The sequence below is a fragment of the Heloderma suspectum genome, chromosome 1 (genome assembly GCF_057233095.1).
Source record: "Heloderma suspectum isolate Gila_16-S chromosome 1, 16-S_ref, whole genome shotgun sequence".
Lineage (NCBI taxonomy): Eukaryota > Metazoa > Chordata > Lepidosauria > Squamata > Helodermatidae > Heloderma > Heloderma suspectum.
Window position 1 is genome coordinate 345,429,766 of NC_139458.1, and position 26,833 is coordinate 345,456,598.

At 41.7% G+C, this 26,833-nt stretch overlaps 1 protein-coding gene across 1 annotated transcript in view; it reads left to right on the top strand.

Annotated features, from left to right (window-relative positions):
* Nucleotides 1-20,093, top strand: part of ADGB (androglobin) — a 122,142-nt gene extending 102,049 nt beyond the window's left edge. Inside the window, exons 30-35 of the mRNA XM_084831870.1 lie at nucleotides 3,979-4,163; nucleotides 9,283-9,438; nucleotides 14,071-14,173; nucleotides 16,689-16,800; nucleotides 17,067-17,250; nucleotides 19,657-20,093. Coding sequence (XP_084687996.1) covers nucleotides 3,979-4,163; nucleotides 9,283-9,438; nucleotides 14,071-14,173; nucleotides 16,689-16,800; nucleotides 17,067-17,250; nucleotides 19,657-19,848 — 932 coding nt within the window. The 3' untranslated portion in view covers nucleotides 19,849-20,093. The remainder of the gene's footprint in view (nucleotides 1-3,978; nucleotides 4,164-9,282; nucleotides 9,439-14,070; nucleotides 14,174-16,688; nucleotides 16,801-17,066; nucleotides 17,251-19,656) is intronic.
* The last annotated feature ends 6,740 nt before the right edge of the window (nucleotides 20,094-26,833 follow it).

Sequence of the window (26,833 nt, forward strand, 5' to 3'; positions counted from 1 at the left end):
TACATTAAAAAACAAAACAAAAACAAAGTGCCTCCACAGCACTCTGAACCTCTTCTTGATATATCAGTCTTGGCCCTTAGAATAAATGTTTCCCTCTGCCTGGGATCTAATGTTCTTCTATGCTCTCTGGAGACCAGAAACCTAATACATTTACTTGCATGTGTTTTGGGACCTGTAAATTAGAGCAGGAATGCTGTCTCCCACAAACCCAGGGATCGCAACATGTCATATTATTATGGTGTTGCGTGTGCCTCCCCTCTCTCCTCCCTCCAGCAAATCTCACAAAATCTTACAACATCTCGATATACCACATAGCTACAGAGAAATAAGTCTGCACAAACGTTCTCAAGCATGACATACTATTTAGCATCTTTATTTAGCCTAGGCTAAGGTGCCTTGCACCCCCAGGCCCTAGTAAAGTCTACCATCCCCATCCACCCCAGTGCTTGGATCCTATGCATGTCTAGCAGCTGATGCATAATAAAAAGATGGGACTCTCGCCTTATCCTGTGTAGAATTGTCTTTGCTGGCACCTGAAATGTGTTTAAAAGAAGTCACAGAAATATGAATATTCCAAGATCTGAATAGGTCCATATATCTTCATTAAGTTTTAGCACTGGTTACCCCTAGAGTAATGCATGCATTACCCACTGGTTAATGCATGCATTAATCTTCAGAATTTAATAATTCACTACATAGTTGACAGTGCCAGCTTGATTTATCGTGACAACATACCATGATTATATAAAATGAAATAAAGAGTTATATATGTAATCACATTGTTCAATTGAATTATACCATCAATATTTTTTCACATAAACATTTTCCCTATAGTTATTTTTTTTCTTATTTTCAATAAGAATGACTGCTTCAATTTTAAAAACAATTCTTAGCAGTAAATCACTTTTTCTTTACTGATGCTAACCTCATGTATATTATTTAACCATAGATAATGCTTTTGGAAAAACCATAAAAACCATACCGCGCTATATTTCCTAGTTGACATTTGCTTATAACAAAACTCCTAAACTGATTAACAAAATTAGGATGTTTTCCTCTTGACTTCAGTGCTTGAAATTGCTATAATAGACCAGAAGTAATCAGTGATTTTCTAATCAAAGTCAATACTAACAGTGCAATCCTGTGCATGTCTACTCAGAGGTAAGTCCCACTGAGTTCAATGGGGTTTACTCCCAGATAAGTGAGTATAGGGTTAAGATTCACTAGCAAATAGAATTATCACACACTCCAATGCTTATTAAAAAATAAATAAATGTGGTTGTGTTATCTCCACTATCACTCAGCCTATTCCAATACACATAAAGCAATATCTTGAAGTCAGGTAGCAGTGAACAACGCATTGATCCAACCCAGCCACATCTATGCATGCTTATCCCCTGCTGATTTCAAAGAGATGCACTTAAGTTTCACTCACTGAAATAAATGAGACTTAAACATGTCTAACTTTGGGTTGATTGGTTCCTTTGTACCTGCCAGTGGCTGTAGAAAACATTGTTGGAAGAAGAAAAGTAGCACAGAACCTATTAGCCGCAAAACAGTGCCCTTTTATGCACATGGTGGGCAGTATTCAATTCTGTCCATCCATGAGTGGGGCTCAACACTGCTTCTGTTCCAGAAATGGCCAGGTCCACTGATTCCCTTCTGCAAGTGGCACCCACAGCTTGCAGAATGGAGACTTAACGCTTCTGGGGGCAACCCGAAATGAGCAGACAGGGCAGGCCAGCAGAGTTCACATAAAAGAGCTCTGTCAACCTATCCCATTCCAGAAAAGAGCATTTCCACTTGTTTCGGATGCCCCCAGAAGCGCTATATCTCCATTCTGCAAGCAGAGGGCACCACTTGCAGAAAGGAATCAATGGAGCTGGCTGGTCTCAGGCAGTCTCCATTGGAGACTGCCCTTAATTTCCTTTATTTTATTTATTATTTATTTATTATTAAATTTATTAATCGCCCATCTGGCTGGTCACCCAGCCACTCTGGGTGATGTACAACATACAATAAAAACAGTTTAAAACAATAAAATTCTACAATAAAAACATTTTCTAAAATACCCTAACCCACCCCAAATGCCTGCCTGAACAACAACGTTTTTAATGCATGACGGAAGCTCATTAAAGAGGGGGCATGACGGAGTTCCCTAGGGAGGGAGTTCCACAGAGTGGGGGCCACCACAGAAAAGGCCCTCTCCCTCGTCCCCACCAGTCTAGCTGTCCTGGCTGATGGGACAGAGAGAAGGCCATCCGAGGCTGATCTTGTTAAGCGGCCTGTCTGGTGCTGCTGGAGGCGCTCCTGAAGATAGGCTGGGCCGGAACCATATAGGGTTTTAAAGGTCAAAACCAACACCTTGAATTTGGCCTGGAAAACAACTGGTAACCAGTGCAACTCCTTCAGCACTGGAGTGATGTGATCTCGCCGGCGGCTGCCTTTAATCAGGCGAGCCGCCGCGTTCTGTACCAGCTGCAGTTTCCGAACCGTCTTCAAGGGTAACCCCACATAGAGCGCATTACAGTAGTCTAAATGAGAGGAGACCAGGGCATGTACTACCGATGGGAGCAGATGGTCGGGAAGGAAGGGGCGCAGCCGCCGTATCAGATGGAGTTGATACAGCGCTGTCCAGCTCACAGCTGACACCTGAGCCTCCATGGACAGCTGGGAGTCCAAAATGACCCCCCAGGCTGCGGACCTGGTCTTTCAAGGGTAGCCGTACCCCATTCAACACCAGGTCAACATCCCCCAGCCTCCTCTTGTCTCCCACCAAAAGTACCTCGGTCTTGTCAGGGTTCAGCTTCAGCCTATTCCTCCCCATCCAGCCACTCACCATCTCCAGACATTTGGACAGGGATTCTACGGCCAACCTTGGTGAAGATTTAAACGAGAGGTAGAGCTGCGTGTCATCCGCATATTGATGACACTGCACCCCAAACCTCCTGATGATAGCCATGTGAAGCCCAGCGGTTTCACATAGATGTTAAATAGCATCGGGGAGAGGATGGAACCCTGTGGCACCCCACAAGTAAGTGGCCACGGGTCCAAAACCTCCTCTCCCAGTGCTACCCTCTGGTACCTGCCGGAGAGGAAGGACCAGAACCACCGCAATACGGTGTCCCCAGTGCCCAACCCCTCCAGGCGGTCCAGGAGGATACCGTGGTCAACGGTATCGAAAGCCGCTGAGAGGTCAAGGAGAACAAGGAAGGAGCATTCACCCCTATCCAGAGCCCTCCTCATATCATCTACCAAGGCGACCAAGCCAAGTCATTCTTTGAAAACAAGTACCTGTAAGTACTCAAAGAGATACACATACTCAACTGCCTATAATTCTGTGCTGGAGTGTTCTTGTGTTCCATACAGAGAGTATTTCTATTGGCTCAAGAGTAACCAATCTTGAATCATGAATTGCTGGTTTTCTGTCAGTTTCATGGGCCATTCTTGATACAGTGTTAATTAGTTTGATCTTGCAATAGTAGCATAAGTGTTTGGGGTTGCATATACCAATATGTACAGTATGTCAGCAACACAATATCAGAAACCATGGGTTGTATCCAGTGGTATCTATTCACCAGCAGAATAGGTACCACTGACAAAATGGATTCTGCCTCTACCCTGAAGCCCCCTGAATGCCCCTCAAATCTATTCCAGATTGTTAGTGGGCCCTCAGGATCAGATTTAGGGAGCACAGAGGGGTGCAGGTTGGAAGAAAGGAAGGGAATGTCCTGTTGAGCAGGTAGAAGATCACTGGCATGATGTTGGATGGAGCCCCATCCAACTTTCAGTGTACCAGTGTTCTGTTGGTCTGATAGTAGATAGGCCAGAACAAATGTTTCAGATGAGAGTGGCAATCTTAATTAAAATACCGTCTGTCTAAATGAAAGTGAATTAGTCCCAGTAAAGTAATGTGTGAAGTAATGTTGTTAATTAGATTGTCATTGTTGCCATTTAAACACAATTGTCTGTGCACAGCTCATCCTGTTGAGAAACATGAAGAGAGTATATCAGTCCTAAGTCCAGAGATTCACAGCAACTTGGATGGACAAAAATCTGCAGGCTCTTCCAAAACAACTCGAAAAACAAAGGAAAAAACAGCTGACAAGGCAGAAAAGATTGCTAAAGAAAAACCTCCATCTGCTGTTAGACCAGAATCACAGGTAAAAATAAATGAATATGTTTGTGAAGTGCATGTTCAAATGCAGTAACAGTGTTCTGTATGGTGTTCTATATGGTAGATTTCTTGGGATTCTACATGGTAGGCTTCTGTCGTCGTCGACCCCTGCCCCCAGGGATGGATACAGAGAAAACGTGATATTTTCACTTATTTTTTTCATATTGGTATGACAGCTAAAACTCATACTATCTTGTTCCATAGTTCAGCTCTAGCTAGCTAAGTAGCTACCTTGAAATACTGAATAATGGAATGGAATGCAAATGTTCTCCTGTTTGAAAGCACATGATTTAATTCTTAATTTTGCTGGAGCAATGAAATATTAATACACGCCACAGTTTGCATCACTAATGTCACAGTATGAAAATCAGTACCCCCACCTACTCACATACATAAGCCAAGTACATATTTTATTCAGCTCTTCCATAACCATCTACCCCCCACTGACTATATAGCCCTTAATAGGTTTAGATTCCCCCTTCTTTACCCCAGCACTAGTTGGGTGAAAATACATTGCCCTACTTTGCAGGGTGTTCCCTTCTGTCCATCTACTTAGGATCAATTCAAGTGTCCTATTTTTGGGTTTATTTTCATTACCAGCTTCCTTACATATTTTTTCAGGTGGATTGATGATAACCCAGGTAGGACAAGCAATTCTAATTTTACATAATAGCCCTTTCGGCTTCCCTCTGGGTTTTCTGTTCCTATCTAGGGCCTCAGGTGGCCCTCTTTGGGGAGACCATAATATAATATATTGGCAATATTAATGGAGGATAACAATGAAAAGAATCTGAATTGCCCTAACCATATGACGTCAATAGCTTCTGAGTGGCTTCCAACATTTCTGTACCTTTGGGAACATGGTATAAGTGAGACATATATTTTAAAATTCAGATTATATTCTAGGGTTTTTTTTAAATTACTATATTTTCAAACAGTAATTGGTGACTATGCCAAGCTTGTAAGTAACCACTTGCCTGGTTGCCTGTGGCAAGTAACAATTATTCTCAAATGATTAGGCAGGGAAACAGGCATTTGTAAACTGGAAAAGTGGTGATTCTTTTTCTCTATCAGGCCACTAATATCCCACAAATGATTAGGGGCCAGTGTAGACATAGGGGTTCATCACATGGAGCTTTTATCCTGCTATTGAGATGGCTCTCTCTCAGAAGTTTGCGGGCTCTTTAGATGATGCCGTTACCCTCCAGGGTGTCTCCTGTCATTTCCTCCAGTCTATCTTATGTTTTCCCGAAATGCAAAAAATGTGGTATTTTTTCCAGCCCATGGAACAGGAGCGCCATGACCTCCCTGCAAAATTCTCCAAAAGCTGAAAGAAACCGCCGTGTCTGCCTGCTGTGGATGTTTGTTTTCAGTTGTTGGGGGCATGGTCAGGATGAGAATTGACAGGAGAAAGGGCAAGAATCATCTTCCAATTGTGTCTCCAGCCTCTGCATTTCTCGATTGGAGGGAGAAGAGGGTAAAATACCTCCCTGCAACAAAGAGAGACACATCTGATCTCCCACCCCACCAAGCTCTAAAGCAAAGTCCTCTGTTGATTCAGAGCATCCTATTAAGTTCAGTGGGGCTTACTCTCACATAAGTATGCCAAGGGCTGCAGACTTACAGCACAATCGTACATTTTATGTCTACTCAGAAGTAAGTCAGAGGTTTCCTGGGGGCTGCGAGAAAATAGTACAGCAGAAGTTAAGCTATGAAAACAAGACTCGCGCCCCCCTCCTTTGCACAGATGCCAGGGAGGGAGGGAGGCGCTCCTCAGTTCAAACCACATGGCTGCTGTGTAAAGAAGCCCTTCCTAATCCTGCAAAGAAACCGAAAGGAATCTCCGGAAAGGATGTGGGGTTTTGCGGGGGGTTTGCTTAATGTAGAACCACCCATAATGCTGTTCAAACACTAGAACTGGATGCACTCTCTTTCCTCCCCACTAACCACCTACCATGTATAAATTCCTGCTAGCAATCTTAGCCATGTTATGGCATTATGTTGGTCCTTTGCTAACCATGGTTAAGGGTACCCCTAAACCCCAATTTGAAAACCAGGTTTTAAAACTAGAACTCAAATTTAGGTTAATTGCATATCCAGCCGTCCATCATTCATTACTGTTGCCATATAAGAGTTTCAACTGACAGCAGTGGTTAAAGCATGTAGTGGTGTAGTGGTTAGAGTGTTGGACTGGGACTTGGGAGACCTGGGTTCTAGTCCCCCTTGGCCATGAAGCTCACTGGGTGACTTTGGACCAATCAATGACTCTCAGCCTAACCTACCTCACAGGGTTGTTGTGAGGATAAAATGGAGAGGGGGAGGATTATGTATACCTCCTCGAGCTCCTTGGAGGAAATGCAGAATATAAATGTAACAAACAAACAAATAATGTATGGGCAGACCAGGCTAGTTTTTGAGGTAATAACTTTTGTGGACTCATTTGCAAAGCTGGGGTGCATCAAAGGACATCAGAGGGTTGCATTTGACATTATTTGGCAATAACAGTCTACTTCAATGCTTCTCAGTGATGTATCAGCACTATCAGCCATTTGACAGGCTATAGATCCAAAGTGATTCAATGGAATAAAGAGACAAAGTCTCAGAATGTTGAAAAATATATGTGGTTTTATTTCACATAAATGTATTTTTTAAAAATACATTAAATAATAAAACATCCATTTAAAAACATAATAATGCTAATTATCACCCTGCATACATGCCATGTCCTAACAACCCGACTAATTATATTGCTAAGGAAATCAAGTTTATTCTGGAAGAAGGGGTAATCCTGGGCTATATAACAACTAATGAGTACAGGTTTCTTATGAATACTAATCCCAGGACACCATTCTTTCACATTCTACCAAAAATTCACAAGGGGGTGTTTCCACCACCAGGTCGCACTATAGTTTTGGGTTGTAAGTCTGTCCTAGAGCCACCGTCTTTATTTGTTGACCATTTTCTCATACCCTTCATTCCTAGAATTCCATCATAGATATGTGACTCCATAGATTTTATTGATAAGTTGTAACTTGTAACTCCATTACAAGAACTGAAAAAGATTTCTTGGTCACTACGGATGTAACATCTCTCTGATATCTATACCAATATACCTCAGGATCAAGCTTTAACACTGATATATCAAACACTTGACAAAAGAATAGAAAAACTTCCTCCTACTTTTTATTTGGTTTCATTGGAAGAAATAGCTTTAAGCAAAAAAAATAAAATTAAATTAGCTAACTGCTTTTATTAGCAAACTAAAGGTGTGATCATAGGATGCCCCATGGCTCCAAAGGTTGCCAGTGTGTATATGGAGATCTCTGAGAGGGATATGGTTTTCCCTGAAAATTCTTCTGCAGAAAATCTGATCTGTTGGTATAGATATATTGATGATGTGTTTTTTATATGGGGGGAGTGAAGGTGATTTGCAGAACTTCTTCAGATGGGTAGGTGTCAAAATTTGATACACACTCTAATTCCAGAGAGATCCATTTTCTGGATCTGCCTATAAAAAAATCTGGAAACCATCTATCATCTGTCTGTCTGTCTGTCTGTCTATCTATCACCTTCTGATAAAAATGCCTATTTGAAATATGATAGTTTGCACCCTAGGCCGCTCAGACAGAATTTACCATGTGGGCAGTTTCTTGAATTAAGATGAAATTGTTTCAAGGAAGGTGATTTTGTACAAGAATCTCGTTTACTGAGCGAACAATTGCTGGATAGAGGATATCCAAGGGCAATGGTAGATCAACTTTTGCAGAGCATGGCACACAAGACACACTGATCTTCTGGAAAAACAAAAAGAAACATCTTCTAGTCAGATAAACTGCAGTTTAACTTTTAATCATATGACAAATAATTTTCAGGGAAGCATTAGAAAGAATTTGCACATTATAACAAACATTAGTGGGTGCCAAGAAATGCCTATGATTTCCTTCAAAAGAATATTAAGGACATGCTAATAAGGAGTGAGTTTAGGGAGCACAAGCAGACATACTATTTATTATTATTATTATTATTATTTTATTTACAATATTTATATACTGCTCCACATCAAAAGATTTCAGAGCAGTGAATAGTAAAAATAAAAGAATAAAACACCATGTTAAAACAATTAAAACATTTTAAAAGAAACAAGTTCCAATAACACCAAATTTAATACATATGACAATGTCCCCATGGTGCTACATCCCCCACAGGACACCACCCCTTTGGACATTGTGTATATTGCATATATACTTGCAAGATGACCAGATTTAAAGGTATGATCAACTGGAAAAAAACAACCCTGAAACAATTCACCCCTTGTACTATAAGTTGGGTGTGGTGATTTATGCCGTCTTCTGTCCCTGTAACAAACTCTATGTGGGTAAAACATTCAGGCCCTTAAAAATACGGATAGGTGAACATCTGTACGATATTAGAAACAAGGTACTCCTTTGGTAGGGCATTTTGCAGAACAAAGCCCCACTCTGCAAAACATGTAAGGTTCTGGGCTTTGCAAAATGTCCTTACAACTGACAATAGGATCCTTTTTAAAAAAGAACTTGAATGTTGAGATACTCCCATGGAATATTTTGCATGTGATATGGGAGGCCTTGAGCCTAACTTCAACCTACATGGATACAGCTGTAAAATTTAGTTTAAAATGTATTAAAAACTATGGCATATCACAATTTGTCACCAGTCACAGGATTCATCTTGGAGACTTATCATCTTGGAGATCTTTCTCAGAGATCTCTGCAGGCATTTATATATATTAAAACTGAGTAAGTAATCACAGGCAATTTTGCAGTGTGATAATTAGCATTATCACCATGTTTTTAAAACTGATGTTTTATTTTTTAAAATTTTTATTTTTTAAAAAAAGTTTATGTGCTTTTGTCCATTCTTGTTTCTCTAATCCAGCCCCTGAAGAAAGCCCATACTCAGGGGCAAAATGTGCAGGGCTACTTGGAATAAAACCACATACATTTTTTTCAGCATCCTAAGACTTCTTCTGTTTATTCCATTGGATCATTTTGGATGTTCTCCAGTTTTGCTTTACCCTATAGATCCAAAGCAACATACACTCTTTCTGCTGTACATTTCATTTCCAGCAATCTGATCCAAACAAGCCCTCCTGGATCTTGCGACTAGTCACTGAGCAAAATGAGGTGGAAGCCTTGGATTTCAGGAAGGACACTGAGAGAGCAGATGAGATCAAAGCTATGAAGCAAGCATGGGAGGCTGCAGAGCCAGGGCGAGCTGTCAAGGTAACCAGGGCTTATCCTGTTACACTTACATTTAAAATGAAAAGTTCTGAGAGCTAGCAGGGGTTGCCTTGTCGAAGTGCCATCCCAAAAGTCAAATCCCTGGAGTGATTTGTCGGTGTAAATACAGTTCTTGAAGACTCAGGATTGCTGAGACTGGACTGTGAGACTACTTTAGATAAATAACAGTAGGAAAATATGTCGTGTATGCCCTGATTTTCCATCTTTGTGCTTGAGTGGCACTGACTGCTGGAGCAAGATCTAAATTTCAAATAGGCAAAACAGTGAAGCTGACTGTAGCTGTTTCTTTTATTTGTGGAGATAACCTAGGCTGATGGTGATGGCAATTGTGATTTTACTGATGGCAGAAAATAAGAATTCATTTACAATTTTGAGAGAGCTGGGTGGGGGTTCATTACATTTTACACTAATAAACACGTAAAGAACAATTTAACAGCTCAAACGTGAACATGTTTACTCAGAGGTAAAGCCTAATTTTAATTGGACTTATTCCCATGTAATAGTGCATAGGATTGCAATCTCAATTCCTTGATACTTTTTGTTTTATTGTTATTTTATTTTATTCAGCACTGCAGCCTGAGCATCATTTATTTATAAAAGTTATCTGATGTAAAATATTATTTTGTACACTGAATGCAAAAGATGTTTAAGCTCTATATTAAGTTAAAGGGCTTTATATAATGCAGCTGCACATTTCTAAACACACTTGTTAGAGAGTAAGGGCCACTGAACTCAGTGAGACTCACTTCTGAACAAACATGTGTAAAACTGTGCTGTACTAAAATTTTGTATAAAATTGTTACTTAAACCTTTATATAGATAACATCTGATGTGGTGGTTAATTAAGTTAGCTCCACAGTTCTTAACTACTAAGCTAACTACTTTAGCTTAGCCTACTAATTATATGGGGGCCACGGTGGCTTAGTGGTTAAGACGCTGAACTGCAGACTGGAAGGTCGGCAGGTCAGCAGTTCGAGACCCGAGTGCTGCGTGACGGAGTGAGCTCCCATCTTCAGTCCCAGCTTCTGCCAACCTAGCAGTTCGAAAGCAAGAAATTGCAAGTAGATAAATAGGTACCGCCTCGGCGGGAAAGGTAACAGCGTTCCGTGCACCTCGGTGTTCAGTCATACCGGCCACATGACCACGGAAGCGTCTTCGGACAGCGCTGGCTCTTCGGCTTAAAAACGGGGATGAGCACCGCACCCTAGAGTCGGACACGACTGGTTGGGGACACCTTTACCTTTACTAATTATATGACCAACTTCCTCCTTAACCATTAAGGTGTTGTCTTCCTTGCTTGACCTTCATCCTGTTTTCTGATTTGAACCATTAGTTTAGCTGTTGTCTGCAGCCGTTTGTATAAAAACTGCAAAACAATCACTCATTAAAGTTAATAGTCCCAGTGCTCTGGTATCTGGCTGGTCACTGTTGCACCTGGAATGCTTGATAGATGGGGCTTTGGTCCATTCCAGCAGGGCTCTTTTTACATTCTTAATTGAGCCTCAAGTTTACTGCAAAAATGAAACAATGCTAAGGTTGCAAACACTGTGACGTTACTAGTTTTTTCTTTTGATAAGCATTGCTAATCCACTCATTTGCAATTGCTTAAAAAATATTTTGCTTTATTGTGTGCATGTTTCTTTTTAATGTACCAAAAGTTGTTTTTGTTATTTAACTGCTGGCATTTAAACAAGTCTTAGTTACATAATCTAAGGGGGAAATATTGATTTTTTTTGTTTCTGCTGCTGTCATTCCAAGCACTGCAGCTAAATGTTATGACATGAATCATTCACCCACGTGTGTACTTTAATTCAGTGACTCATCTTTCAGTTGTAAGGCAAAACCTCATCACATATTAGAATAATTGAAGTACTCAGCCCAAAATCTAAGACATACCATATGTTCTGTGTTGCTGTTGGTGTACAACAACTACATACTACCAATGTTCACCCAATTCTAAATATATTGTTCATTAGTATGCCACCACAACCACATGTATGCACCAATGTATCTATGGTGACAGCATAGGGAATATAGGAAGCTGCCTTATGCCAGGTCAGACTATTGGTTCATCTAGCTCATTATTGTCAACTCTGCCTGGCAGCAACTCTCCAGAGTCCCAGGCAGACGGGGGATCTTTCCCATCCCCTGCTGCTACCGGATCCTTTTCATTGGAGACACTGTCGACTGAAACTGGGACTTTCTGCAAGCAAAGGCTATGTTCCATCCCTGAGCTACTGTCCTGCCTGTAGCCTGCATATCACTTGGCAGCCCATTCTAACAGCCTACTACCAGATATTAGGGGTGCTGGTTTGCAATGGTGTAGAAAGATCTCTGGTGGTTAAAATGCTCGTTGGGTGTTGCGCTGCAGAGGAGGGCTATGTGTGCCTAGAAGAAGGATTCCCTTCAGAACCTGCTGTGGATAGGCATGACATGGCTAAAAGACATGAAGTAAAAATAAAAGCGGGTGATGAAGGGGGAAAGCGAACGCAGGCGGCAGTTCTTAACATTGCAAAGTTCTTACTATGACCGGCTTGAATGGAAACAGAGGGAGAGGAGGATTCGAATGGAGCTGGTCTCTCAGCCAAGCTGTGGGAGTAGCTCCACATGCCCATTGCACCCTCTGCTGTAGCCTGATGGAATGGCAGCTACGAGATGACTGTTGAAGGAGCCCGGACACCCTGCCTGAGTTTGAACTATGTACCAGACCTGCTTCCAGCCTGCCTCAGTTTCGAACCCTATCCTGTGTTGCCTACCTGAGCAGCCAGACCTCCCCCTGTCCCATCTGGATGGCAGATATTGAGATCATTTTCCTAATATTCTTTGTAATTTAAATGGATGTCTCCAGATGGGATAGTCAGCTTGCGCTGAGTTTCACTTCTTTGTGGTGAGAAGAGAGTAGTGGCTTCCCAGCTTACTTAATTTTTTTTTTAAAGAAAAATTGTATAAGTAAGAGAAAGGAAGTGATAACTTACTCCTTCCCTGTTGCAGGCAACAAGCTTGGTGGTTGAGGTTACAGCTTGTTTTCTATTGTCTGGGTTTTTGTAGGTATCTTTGACAGCCTGCTTTGTCAGTAGATTTCTAAAATGAAAAATGTAGGGTCTCAAGCCTGACTGGATGACACATTGCCTGACAACCTATTCTGGGAGTAGAGCAATCTTTCAGCTGGGATGGCACCTCCTCCTGACATAGTTTAATTTGATGATGTCATCCAGAGGGTGGAGAATTCTACTTGTCCAGATCAGCCTTGTCTCAAAGCGAGACAGTAGTGTTCTAGCAAGGTCCTGGGAAAGCCCCCCACCCCCACCCCCCCAATTAGCAATCTCTTCTCTGTTTTCCTTCCGAACAACCTTTGACAGTGGACTTGGAGGAATTTTGTCTTTAGGCTCTAATCATGAGCTTCTTTGGTTTCATTTGGCGGTTTTCTCCCTGGCCTTCCACTTGCCTCAGAGGGCCTCATTTATAGTGGGAAAACAAGTGTTCTCCTTCTGCTTCTCTACCTTTGGAGGAGCTTATGATGCTTCACACAAAGTAGCATTTTTTCTAGCTAAACTCCCCTGACACTTTGAGGCAAGGAAGAGGTCCTCTTTGGGAGAGGAGTTTCCATTTGTGTGCCCAACTCCCCTTTCCCCGCTCTTGCAGTGGGAAACTAAGCAATGGACATGCCACAACCAGCAGTAGACTCTGCAACAGCGCTTTCCATTTCAGTGGCTTCAAAGGCATCACGTCAAGCAAGTTCTTCAGGCACTTCCCCATCTAGTGGTCATAAGGAGCAGGCTGCAGCTGTGAGTACTTGTCAGGGGCCACGGGAGAGCTCACCACCTTGTTCCATACTGTCTTCTCTCCCCCGCCCCTGAATCCAGTCATTCTACAATGGATCAGGGATATAGTGATAAAAGATGCCTGAGCCATCAGGCATCCAAAGAAGAAAGTACAAAGGTGGAAATTATAGCAGATCTTGTAGATGCTCTCACCACCAGATTAACAGCAGGTGTCATAAATACTGATCCCTCAGCCATGATAGGTACCTGCCCCTCTTGAAATGAGAGGTGATAAGGTTCAGCCTCATCTTAAACATGGTCATGCCTTCTCCTATCCATGGTAAAGACGGAATTCTTGATATTTCTCAATGGGGTGACAATGGTAGTCTGCACATGTTCAAAGCTACTCTCTACTTCAGAAGAGCTATATACATTTCGGTGCTGGAAAAGAAGTTTGGGTTAAAAATTACATTCCCAGCAATTCAAAGAAAGTCACCAGTTGGCACTGTAGAGCACCCTATTGCACCTGACCTCCCAAGTCTGTTTGAAATGCCAGCTCAGCTACAGGTCAAGCCAATCCTCTTCATGTGTCAGCAGACTGGGCATTGAAATCATGCTACTGGCTTTGAAAGCACCTTCTAAAAAGCATGAGAATGCAGAGATGCATAGAGGTTTTATGATCATATTATGTCTTTTAGGCTAAAAATCAGGTTGTTGCATCTGTACAATTCGTGTATTATTCAACAAAACTTTTGTCAGTGTTAAAATGTTTCCCCATAAAAATGGCTTGATAATTAATATAGCTTGCAGTGTTTTGCTTTTCAGTTATTTGCAATTAATTTCTGTCCCCCAGGCTGCTCAGGAACGCATGCAGTGTATTAACAAATGTATGCGGAAAGGATTGATTGAGTCTGAGGTTGAAAGTGTCAGCACTGCAGTGGGCTCTGGAGAGACAGGTATGCATGTGCCTCCTCATTACAATCTTTCTTCCCTATGAAAACCTTGAAGAAAGACTGTCAAGGTGTGGAATTTTCACTGAGGTTAGAAATGCATAGGAAGGATAATGTTGCATGTCTCTTGGTCTCCACATCGTTTGTGTTTGTGATTAAAATATAGGCAAAATTAAGGCTGGGCCAAAAATCTTGAACATTTATTTTTGACCATTTGTTGGGAGATGATAAAACAATTCTCCTTTTATTCTCATGGAGATGAAAGACATTTATCTGAAATGTCAGGGGCGGGTGCTGTTTACCTTAACCTTAGGAGGATTTTCTGACTTTCTAAACTTAAAAGGAGAAGAAAAGCCCTGCACTGCTCACAGCAGAGCAAGACTGTCTCTGCAGCTTCCCGCCAGCTGCGCTTCCTGGAATGCCTTGGCCGCAGTGTCATGTGATGTCATGTCACCTTCAAGGCATTTGAAGAAGTGGAGCCAGCGGGAAGCTGCAGAGACAGCCCGGAGCCTCTGTGGGCAGCATGGGGCTTTTGAAAAAGGATAAAAAGCAAGGGAAGAATGGAAAATCTTGAGCCCCTCATAAGGCTAAGTAAAGTAAGCCACAATGTTCTTTGAACATTTTGGTGAAATCCCCCCCCCCCCGCTACTTTGAAGGAATCAATAGAAATTGGCCCTCCTTTCACAGGGGGAGAATGTTTTGGGGAATCTAGGGTGCGAATTTCATCCAGCCTTAGCCAAATTTTCTATCATGTGCTGTTCTGTCATATGAATCTGTCTTGTTTTTGAAATCCAGCTTAGCAAATATACAGAGGGCCAAAGTAGATGATACAGTAACATGCTTAACAACATTTGTGTATTTTTAAATGGTTAAAAATAGCCATGGGGAGCCCTGATCCAGGTCAGGACTACAGCATAGCGGGGAGGGATTCTTCTCCCACTCCATGTTATTTTCCCAGTGGATGCTCTCCCACTCTACCCAAGATACTATTTGGCCCAGGAGAGAATAAGGGAGGACGATTCCCCTGTGGCCTTGACACCAAATTACACACAGACACAGAGTGTCTTTTCCCATCAGGAGTACTGGGCCACAGTCAAATCCCAGTCCATGGCAGGAAAGAACACCTGTGAGCACCTGCTGTCACCTCCTCCTTCTTGGGTAAATGGGGAGGAGGAGGTGGAAGCACAGGCAGGAGCTCAGTGGCTCTTTTTAAGTGTTCAAGCCATAGATAGAGTGAAAGAAGGCACAGCAGGACACGTGCCCCAAATCTTTCGAGCTTGTTGCACAAGCTTGTCTCTTCCCTCTGAGTTCAATAACCTTGCATTGACTGGGAGATCTTAGGATTCACTCTCTTAGCAGATAAGTAGAAAGTATACCATGAAGGCAGCAGCCTTTTAAACTACAGGAGACACTGCCATCTTTCCTTCTCAGTCTGCTCATCATTTTTTTTCTCCCTATCTTTTTATTCTTGCATGCCCATTGCTGGGGGCTTACTTGCAATGCAGTTTTGAGGAGGGAGGGGAAAGAGCTCCCTGTGAAATACTAGTATTTCACACCACATCTGATTTCACTTCTGCAAACTAGAATGTTTGGCTTTTGCAGAAGCCCCCTGGCTTCATCACAGCAGAGGTTTAATTAGCCTCCACAAACTTATTTTTCCCCTATCCCATCTTCCACCTCAATATTGCTGCAGACAGCAGATTATACCAAAAGGTGGGTTAAACTATGGGCTCCTTCACATGGAGCTTTTATCCTGAGATTGAGATTGCTCCTTCACAGAAGTTTGCAGGCTCTTTACATGACGCCGTGATCATTCAAGGCATCTCCTGCACTAAATGCCCTTTGTTCCATTTTAAAATATATTGTAGATAATGAGCTATCAAATTACCCCGTTGTGTTCTGCTTCATTTTCCTCTGTGAAAAGAGTAAAAGTGGCAAAAAGAGGAGTGAGATCAATGAAAGATAATGGAAGACTCAGATGAGTGGGGAGGGGGGAAGGAAGCACGTGAAAAAGGGAGTCGTCATGATCCTGCATTTAAAACGGAAGCAGAAAGCCCTGTTTTAAATGCAAGATTTTAGGCTGGTGTAGAGATGCCCTATGTGATGTCATGTTCCAGGAAGTGCTGGGGAGACTGTATGTAGGGTGCCTCATGGCTCTACCAGTAAGCATGGGACTTTTAAATACACATTACAGATTTAAAAAAACAAAACAAGAAAAATCCCTCAGTCACTTCCCCTCATAAAGTGAATTAAGGTAGAACCCTCTCATGCCCCTCATCTTCAAATTCCTCTGAAAAGAGCCATTTGGCTACGGGAATTCGCTTTCTCCCCCCGCCATTTCCAGTCATGATTCTTCTTTTCTTCTTCCTCCTTCCCCGCTCCTAGTCTTTCTTTTGTAGATGATCAAAGGTCCCATCGTAAAAGCACAGGTGCCTAAAAAATACTCTCTGTTAAAAAGGAGAATGCTACTCCCTCACTATACCGAAGAATCTTGATGTTGTTGTTGCTGTTGTTTTGCCAGGAACAGCCTCTCCTGCTTCTGAACTAATAGTATCACCTCCAGTAGCCGCAGAGACAGGCTCAGCAACTCAGCGAAAGGAATGGGAGCGTCTAGACCTCACCCCCTACATTAGGTAAATTTTAGCATGTGTCACTTTATAAAGTTAGGTCAATTCAATTTTTAGTTAAAAAATGCAAACTATAGAAGTTAAAAAATATTTTTAAAAGCTCCATATTTGCATTTGTAAAATTAGCAACACACTGTGTCTTTACCTTTGTGCACAGTCTAATATCTAAGCATCTCCTGTAGGAATGGAGTATACCCAGATATTGAGGTCCTCAAATCAGCTCTCACTAAGCAGCCCTTTAAAGAAAGCTGTGTAATCTCTTCTACACTCAGAAAAATGCTACCTGAGCCTGTGCTGAAGAATGAGTCTATTATTCAAGAGCAAGAGATGCGTAAGGCAGAAGAAATCAATATCTTTAGACAATTTCGGGAGCAGGTGCTGGAACACAGACAGCAAGAACACATGGTTAGGAATCAATTGAAGCAAAATGTACTTGAAATGTATGAAAATCTGCAAGTAAGTCTACTTAATTCTGCTAATTAATTGAAGTGACTTCCTCCTATTAGACATGCTTACCAATTACGTTTCTACTAGGCAGCTCTTAACCAGTTGGTATCTTTCTCTATGAATTCCTAGATTTCCTTTTACTCCTATCTATCCAAATTTGACATGCTGAGGAGGGAGAGGAATTATAATATGTCATTATAGTGACAGAGAGAGAGAGAGAGAGAGAGAGAAGAGTAAAGTATAAACAAACAGTCCTTAGGCACACATCTAAAAACATTCAATATAATTGTTCTGTTTATAAGGCACACAATAATTTTGTAAGAAAATCTACTTGGGCTATAGGTAAAGCTTCTAAAAACTACATATACCAATATATTGATTAGATAATACTGTTAATTCGGTTATTATGTTAACTCCCACCTGCATTGCTGACTCTTGGGAAATGGCAGCTTATTGTTGTAAGATGGGGGAAAAATCAAATAGTAAATTTAAATTAGCAAACATTCATTGCAGTTTAACATTCCTGCATCACAAAACAGAGTTTTTTTCCAGAGGCAAAGAGGACATGGGGCCTGTTTCCACAAGTGATTTACTCCAAACTGGCTGTGTGTGGAGGTTGGTAGGGATACATGACGTCATGGCAATCCAGCAGCCTCCCCGGAACTTATCACAGAAAAACCAGATTTCCTGAGACTGCTTATAGTCTGATTTTTTCCCCTTAATTCAGCTTGTCTGCGCTTCTGTTGCGGTGTACACCAACCCTCCACATTTACTCCAGTGTGTTAGCCCTGCCCAGAGGTGTGCCTTTCACCGTGACCCTGGTCAAGGGGTGTTTCCCCCATGTTTTCCCCACCTGCATTTCCCTGAAGTTTCCGCCATTTCCCTGCTGGCCACCAGACTTTTTTTTTTTTTTAAGTAAAGGATTAAACTGAAATAGCACTTTAGCGCTAGATCGCAAACCAGAAGTACTCCCCATTCACCAGCCACCAACTGTATCGATGTTGGACATTTAAAGTCATTACTATATTAGGGGCTAAGGCTTACACTACTAAAAGAGCTGTGGGGTGAGGTGTGCATATATAAGTTCCCTGTCAGGTCACAGTTCTAGAAGTAGTTACTGCAGAATACTCAGTTGCGCATTTAGAAGGCATCACTATCACTCCACAGCAAAAAAAAAAGCCCCAGTTCTCCAGCAGCACCTCCTCCTCTCCAGCAGCACCCCTACCTCTCCAGCAGCACCCCCTCGCTATTTTAACACTACCGCACATTTCTTCCATCAGTGCGCATACCCCCTATGTCAGTTATCTTGCAATCACTCTGTCATTGAATAGTGAAATAGCACTAATACACATTTGTGCTATCATGTGATAGCACATTAGTTCAGGGGCTCCTGCTAATTTCTGTTGTAGTCAATGAGGTTTGTTCCTGAAAGAGCACTATCACGTGTTTGCGCTATCGTGCAACAGCACATTTATTCAGGGGTGCCTGTTAATGAGGAAGCCCAGTATTTAGAGGGAAATGGGGGGGAAATGGGCAGAATCGGGCATAGGTCCAGGAAGTCTACTTAGAAGTAACTCCCGTTGTGGTCAATAAGGCTTGTTGCCGAATTTACTGGGATTGCCATTAAGCCAAAAACACTAAGTACACCCAGGGTACATCATGTATTCATCGGATGAAAGGCATAGTAACTTCCCTAATGGCTGTGAAGCACTATTTCCAAAGCTGCATGTCTCTGCTGTTTGGCTCAAGGCTTTTCAGGAGCAATTAATGCCAGCGTCAATCCTTTGCATCATTACCTAACCGGGGGGGGGGGGTAGGGGAAAGGGGAGTAGAGCCTGGAGGGAGATGCCTCTCTTATTGGTTGAGCAACCCCTGCCAGTCTAATGACATTCACTTCCCATCCCCCCACCCCACTCGGAAGTATGTTTATGTCCGCGACTTATAATGGTGCAGTGCAGTCCTTCATGGAACCCTGCACGGAGCCATGCTGATTCCATGAAAAATCCGGTATTCCTTCATTTGCGTCACCCATCCATTGTCATGGAAACACAGCCCTGGTAATAGATAACAGAGGGGAAGTCACTGTGCTCTGCTCTTGGTTGTGAAGTGAGGGATGTATTTTTTTAAACACTGAGATCTTCTTAAAATATTTATAATTCTAACTTTCAAACAAATATAGTAAGTACCACTTACATAAGGACCCATGTTATTGTGTGTGTGTGTTTTAAGGTGAACACCCACGATGTTTTAAGTGTGCAATTGGATAAAGGATAAGACATACATACATACATACATACATATATATATATATGAATGATAAGTGGGCCACTTACTAGAGAGACACCTTGCTTTATTATATAATTATGTAAGTAGAGATTGATTTTGCATGGGATGCTTGTATTTGTCTTTGGACAGGCATCCTTAGACGAGGCACGAGGCAGGGTTCTTGGCGTCCGGGAGGCATACAGAGCTAAGCTACTAGAGGCTGAGCGTTTAAGACAAGAGGCACTAGCAGCTGAAGAAGCTGCCCTTCGAGCAGAACAAGAGAAGAAAACCCCAGACGTGCAGAAGAAAAAGGGAGGAAAAGGTGGAAAGAAGAAAAAATAAGTTTGCCTAAAATAGCAACTGTAGGAACTTATTACTGATCAGAAAAATGCATCCATTTTGCAGTATTTTTCAGAGTGCATATCTGCAGCACAGGACAATTCAATTCTGTCTTTTTTCAAAGTGTTATTTTGGAATCCATTTAATATTGCATTTTTAACACGTCACTGATTTTAAAATTATATTGTTAACCTTACCATTGGTTTTGCGCTATATCTTATGTCTTAATGGCAATAAATGTTTGCCACAAAATTATTCATATGCCTTTCAATGCTGTCAGCCAGCTTTTAGAATGAATAAAATCAAACAAGACGACAACGAGAAGAACATGTAGCAAGGTTGGAGAGAATAGTTCCTTAGCTACCATCTTCAGTTATTCTATTGGGCCAAGAAACTGGGTGTGCTATGAAGACCTGGTAATACCAGTTAAATCTTTCATTTTGTATCGTTTTTTCAGGGCAAATGTGACCATCTGCCAGTTCCCGATTGCCATTTTGCCATACGTTTATGGATTTTACAAACTGCAATATCAAGTCTAGAAGCTCCTGCGTTGTAAGCGTAACTACAGAAGAAAAATATATATGGATATAGACATGCAGTTGGAGCTTTCTTGGAAACAGGAAATATGACACACGACAGGGCAGAGGAATGTTAATGGGTTCTTAAGGAACCCTCAGTATTGGAATTGTGGGTCACTTTTGTCCTTCACTCTTGTAGAAAGGATCAGTAAAAGGATATGGGCCAGCCTTAACTTAACAAAAAGAAAAAGAAAAAGAAAAAGAAAAAGAAATGTGGGATTTCCATGATAGTGAAGGGATAATAGAAGGGTATGTGTGTGGGTAAAGTCATACAGACTTTACCAGGTCTACCAGGTCTCTGCTACTTAAATGGTGGAAAAGATTTTGATATTAAAGTCCAGAGGTCTCTCCTAATCTCGAGTGTGCTAACTAAAGAAATGTTCATGAGTGATTCTAAGAATGCCTTCAATGGTATATTTCCATCAGCTCACTTTTGCACAATCTGTAACTCAAAAGCGCACAAGGATCTGATGCCATCCATCCAGATCTCTTGCAGTGATCTGTCTCTTACTGCTCCTGTTTAGTGCTCCATGGCCTGAGAGTTTTTTCCCCTGCAAATGTCAGTACCTCATTACAGAAGTATAGTCTATTCCAAGATTAGTCTGGACAAATGTCCTGTAGTATCTTCCTTCCCAAAAGTTTCCCTTCCCAAAAGTTTCCTTTATTATCAGACCCCCTCGTTACTGTGGTACACCAAGATCTTCAGATGACGCCTGCGTTCCTTCTTTATTAGAGGTAAGACTGATGACAACAATAAACAGGGCCCTTTCAGTAGTGAGGAATTCCTTTCCCAAAGAAGCTTATTGAGTTCTGCCTTAGCTTGTAGAAAATTGAAGAAAATTCCCTATTTCATCAGACATTTGGCAGGCTCTGTTAACTAAGAACCCCGCAAACTAGTTTCTCCTCCAAACATATGCCACGTTTTGTGCCAGTTCTGTCTATTTTGTGCCACAAATTCCGAGTTTTGTGCCACCTCCAAAAGCATGAATAGGACATACCTTTCGGTGAGGCCTGGCGAATGAAAAAAATCCACAAAGTGAGTTGTATTATTATTAAAATATCTGAATTACTAAAACGTTCATTTGCAAAGGTGAAACTGTTCCCTTATTCATGAGGCAGAAAGCCCCACTGAACTCAGCAAGACTTAAGTAAATAGTAGCAGCACAAAACTTTGACATGCATTCAGAAGTGATATGAGAATGTGGATTTTTTCTCTGTGTTAACTCCCATATTTGACGTATCAATACATACTTGTGGGTGGCGGCAAAAACAGTACATACTTGTGCGTGATGTAGCAGTACATACTTGTGGATGGCAGCAAAAACGTCAGGTGTATCAGTACACATTTGTGGGTGATGGCACAAAACTGGGGATTTGTGCCACAAAATAGCACAAGACTGTTACAAAACTTTGGCATATATCTGGAAGAATTATTAGTTTGGGGGTTTAGTAGCTAACACAGCCCATTTATCAATTAATGTTTGCTTGTAATGGTCATGTTTCAGATGTTTTTCTTTTTTAGAGATATTTAGGTTGATTTTTTTAAAAAAATAGGTTGCTTTTAATGAGATTTAGGGTGGTTGTGTGTGCTACTTTATTATTTATTGTATTTATTTATTACTCAAAATTATATACTGCTTTCTGCAGAAGTGTCAAAGTGATTGACATAAAATATATCATCAAAACAGCAATAAGGTAGAACAATGAAACAACACGATAAAAATCCTAATCAGCACTTAAATTGCACACTCAGCTGTGTGCTGCAGACAACAGCTGGCTGGGTCACATTTCAAGGAAAGCCTGTGTGAAGAGATGGGTCTTAAGAAGACGTCTAAACATCAGAACTGTGGTGGCTGCAATACCAAACATTCAGCTGCAAGTGTTCCTGAGGTGAACCTCAGGAGCACATGGCACCCTCAGAGGTGCTCCCTCAGATAATCCCAGAGATCAGAGAGGGTGACAGCTGCAGGCGCTCCCCACGGTCCAGGTAAGGGGCAGGGGGCTCGTCTGGTTGGGCAGGCAGCTGTCCAAAGCGCTTTGGATCAATCTGACCAATTTTGGAATAATCCTGACTCACTTCGGATCAGGACTGAAACAGTCTGAATCAGCCCACTTTGGCTTGGAATTCGGATCCAGAGCCAAAGTGGTGCACAGCCCTAGTAATAAGAAAACAAGCTCACAAGACAGGAAGCTACCAAGGAAATATTTTGGGGGCATAAACACCTGTAACATATCAAGGAAAACTAACACGTTTGTATAAGTATGTTATTATGGTCATTTATCTCGATAAGAAGCTTAGAAAGTTAATCTTATTTGGACATGCGAAGATTTAAGGCAGAAGTGTATATTTGGAATTGCTAGATAAGTAAAATAAATAAATAAATAGCAAAAATAGTTTGAACGTATTTTATAGCGTCCAAAAAGTATAAAAAAGAGTCTCAGAATGCACAACAGTGGAGCTATCCTCTTGGATCAGTTTCCCCAGCATGTTGCCTGTAGAATCAGTCTGGTAAGCATGGTATTATTATTGAGAACTAGCAGTTGTGTTTGACTCTGCTTAGAAGCCTTATTTAGAATGATGTTGAGTGCTTCATGTGTTTGAATTTCTGCATGCATAAGCTTTTGTATTTAGCACTGTTTTACTACTCTTGTAGTAAAAAGACAAACCTTGTCTGAGAGAGTGTTTCTTAAGAAATAGGACCAGGGCATATGCCGTGTGTGTGTGTGTGTGTGTGTGTGTGTGTATGCACGCGTGCAGATATAGATCAGACACAGCTGCCTGCATTTGGGATTGTCAGGGGCATAGCTATGGGGACTGTTATAATAAGCACCTGCACTTCAAGATGGACCGCTACATTCTCATCTCCCTTCCTGGTTTGGGGCAATAGGGAAAGCAACATTTGGGGCTACTAAATTTGTATTCTTAGCCTATGAAAATATCTGGCATTTATCTTTCAGTTTAATGCCAATAATAATAATAATAATAATTAAAATAATTATTATTACTATGATGCAAAGCTAAACCAGATTGCTATAATGAATTGCTTGTAGTAAATTTTTTTCATTTCAAATTGAGAGGTTGTTCCAAAGAACAGCATTTGTTCATTCACCATGATTTTTTTTCAGTTCAATAAACATTAAATAATAAACCATATTCATTCTTCATGTCAGATGCTGTTTCTGGGTAAAAATCTGATCTACCGTTGACCTGATCATAGTGTACTTATGTTGACATTTGTCAAGGTTTGTCTCTGTATACAACTAGAGCCTTTCCAATGGTATTGTTACAAATATTTAATGACTGGTAACCGAAAGGGCAATGTCTTGGTAGTTCTGCCAACCTATTGCACTTCTTTTGTTCCTAAATAAAATGACACACTTTCCCAGCAATGTCATTCCAGAAGGGAGGACCCATCTGGTGCTGCCAGACAAAGGTTGGGCAGACACAGCCTTTTCATCAGCTGACATTCTGCTGATGTTCTGCCATCCATTCCAGAATCTATTGTCAATTTGAGGTATCCAGTTCCACCATGAACTAACTGGCTTTGGCAGCTCCACTGACATAGATTATGCCACACTGCTCCAGGATGTTTCTATATCTGTGTGAGCTATGAAGTTGGGGGAGGCTTCACTGAAGCTGTAGACCAAACATGTGCAGAAGCCTCTTGTGCTAACATGGTGTGCTGACAATTTGCAATTAAAAAGGAGATTATTTTAAGTGGATGTCCTGCTTTTGTGCCTATATGGTTAGCATTCATCACACCAGGCTGACGAGGCTGGTACCACTGTTGGTACATGCTGAGAACTTGATTACTTTAACCCCTGCCTTGGCCTCAGTGATAAAACATCCTTTTGTCCTTCTAGCTGCATGTTGTTGTTGTTGTTCAGTCCAGTCTTATTATCCCCCTGGATAAGTAACAATATCTTTAGTTTTCTTGTGAAATAGCAGTAACAACGTTGCACATTCTCCCAAAAGCAAGAAAATAGTGACCAGAATACACAATGGTATCTCACTCCTCACACCCGGAACAACAATACAGCTGCCGGTGTGCGTCCAGAGAACCCAGGTAAGAAGATCGAGGCTGGGCAGCAACGGTGGGGCTGGGCTGAGCTTCCAGATGGCACCAAAGTGCACCAGAGTGCTTCAGAGCGACCCCAAGCTGCTTTGTGCTGCTTTGTGACCCCTCTGCCTCACCTTGGAGGCAGCCCGAAGTGCTCGCTTCGACTCGGAGCTCAGGCTTTGGGCCAAAGCAGGGGACAGCCCTAAATAAAACACTCCTCCATTTCACCATAGGCTCTACTTCCACATGGAAGGAAGATTGAGGGGGGTGAGGTATGGTGACCAGTTACCTGATCCACCTGCCATGTAACTAGCAAAACTGCTGCCACTTAGGGATGGCAAACATGCAACGTGTGAGTTTATTGACATACTCCGACCTCTTCCTTGAAGCTCATTTTGCCTCATTTGCATTCCTGATCACAAGGTTCTCTTTTTTCAGTCAGGAAAAAGGCACATTTTTAAAAACGTGCAATTTTTCACAATTGGAATGCACATTTTCCCAACCCCCCAAAATGGAATTTGTGCAAATCTACAGTTTTGAACACAAGTTGCCTAGAATTGTGTTCCTGCTCCTGTTTCCCGAGAACAGCATTCCTGCTCACGTTCAGGATTGTGAACAGGACATTGCTGTTGTTCAGTTGTGTCCGACTCTTCGTGACCCCATGGACCATAGCACGCTAGGCCTTCCTGTCCTGCGCTCTCTCCCGGAGCGTGCTCAAGTCCATATTCATTGCATTAGTGATGCTATCTAACCATCTCATCCTCTGCTGTCCCCTTCTCCTTTTGCCTTCAGTCTTTCCCAGCATCAGGGTCTTTTCCAGAGAGTTTTCTCTTCGCATTAGGTGGCCAAAATATTTGAGCTTCAGTATCTGTCCTTCCAATGAGCACTCAGGGTTGATTTCCTTTAGGAGAACAGGACATGATCACATGATTTGTGAACAGGTATGAATTCTCCTACATCCCTACTGCCGCTAACACCTCCATAGCTGCTGGTGCGTCCTCCTCCTTTTCCTCCACATTCCAGCTTCCAGTCATGGACCAGAGCATTAAGGCCTATGGTGCCTGAGGAACCAATGCTGAGGCAATGTTCTACTATCTAATCACCTCTACACTACTGTTCCCAAGGGGCAAAACACTGGAAAGCAATTTAGAGTCCTCAGGATAAAAGCTTCCCCCTCCCATTCATAAAGCTTGTAATTAGTAGGCCAAATGTGATTCAAGCCGAGTTGGGGTTGCCATATCACTAGTGCAAATTCACTGCTGAATTACATTCAGCATGGAATTCAAGGGTGTTTCTACTACCAGTTCCATTACGAAGTCCTCGGGCCCAACCCTATACCTCCTGTAGAACGTTTAGCAGAAACCCACCAAAGGGAATGCAAAAATGAGCTGCCCCAATTGCCGACACTGGCACAAGGAAGAGCTGACTCTGGACCCAAATAAAATATCCAGTTGACTCCAGTGAGTAATAAATATCTATTAACACAGCATAGCAACAGTCTTCCGTAAAACAAAACATAGAGATGTCATACGTGATGGTATGGATATAGCCAAACAGTCCACAAGAAAATTATGTATCTGCAGGTGCTGGTGAACATGTTTTCAGAAAAACGAAATGAATTACAGTTCAAAAGACAAGGCTACCTATGCCCTGTTCATAGATAGTGTATATATTGTTTTATGCTGTGCTTTGTGGTTTTAATTTTTGTGAACTTCCCAGAGAGCTTCAGCTATTGTGTGGTATAGAAATACATACATACATACATACATAAATACATCCACCCATCCATCCATAAATACATTATTAAATACAACAGTCATTAATCTCTAGAGTTGATTGCTTATTTTCATATTATTGGCTTAGTGGAATGTTCGGGTAACCCAAACCATTATTTAACTCAGTTTGTTTTTCTATATATCACAGAGTTTTCATGAGTGTTCCTCTGCCACAAGATCAGACTGTTAATGGCCTTGGGTGAAACACACCCACATCCTCCATAAGCAGGAGAGAGAGCATGGCAGGAAGAGTGTAAACATTAACAGGTTTCACTTTCCATAACTAGAACCAAGCCTGATGCAAGTAGTTAAAATCAGACCCATTCTTTGCTCACTTTTAGTGATGGTATAGATGAAGGCATGGAAATGAGCTCCTCTCTGGAAACCTGAATCTGCTGCTTCACATTTACGCTAACCCTTAATTAAACTACCACAAAAGCAGCTTGCTGGCTTTGTGCCCTAGTCCAGCGTTTTTAATAACTCCTTACACAACTCCTGTAGCTCCTTGTCATGTCCACAGGATGTGATTTCTGAAGTTATTATTTATTATTTATTTGAAGCATTATTATCCCCC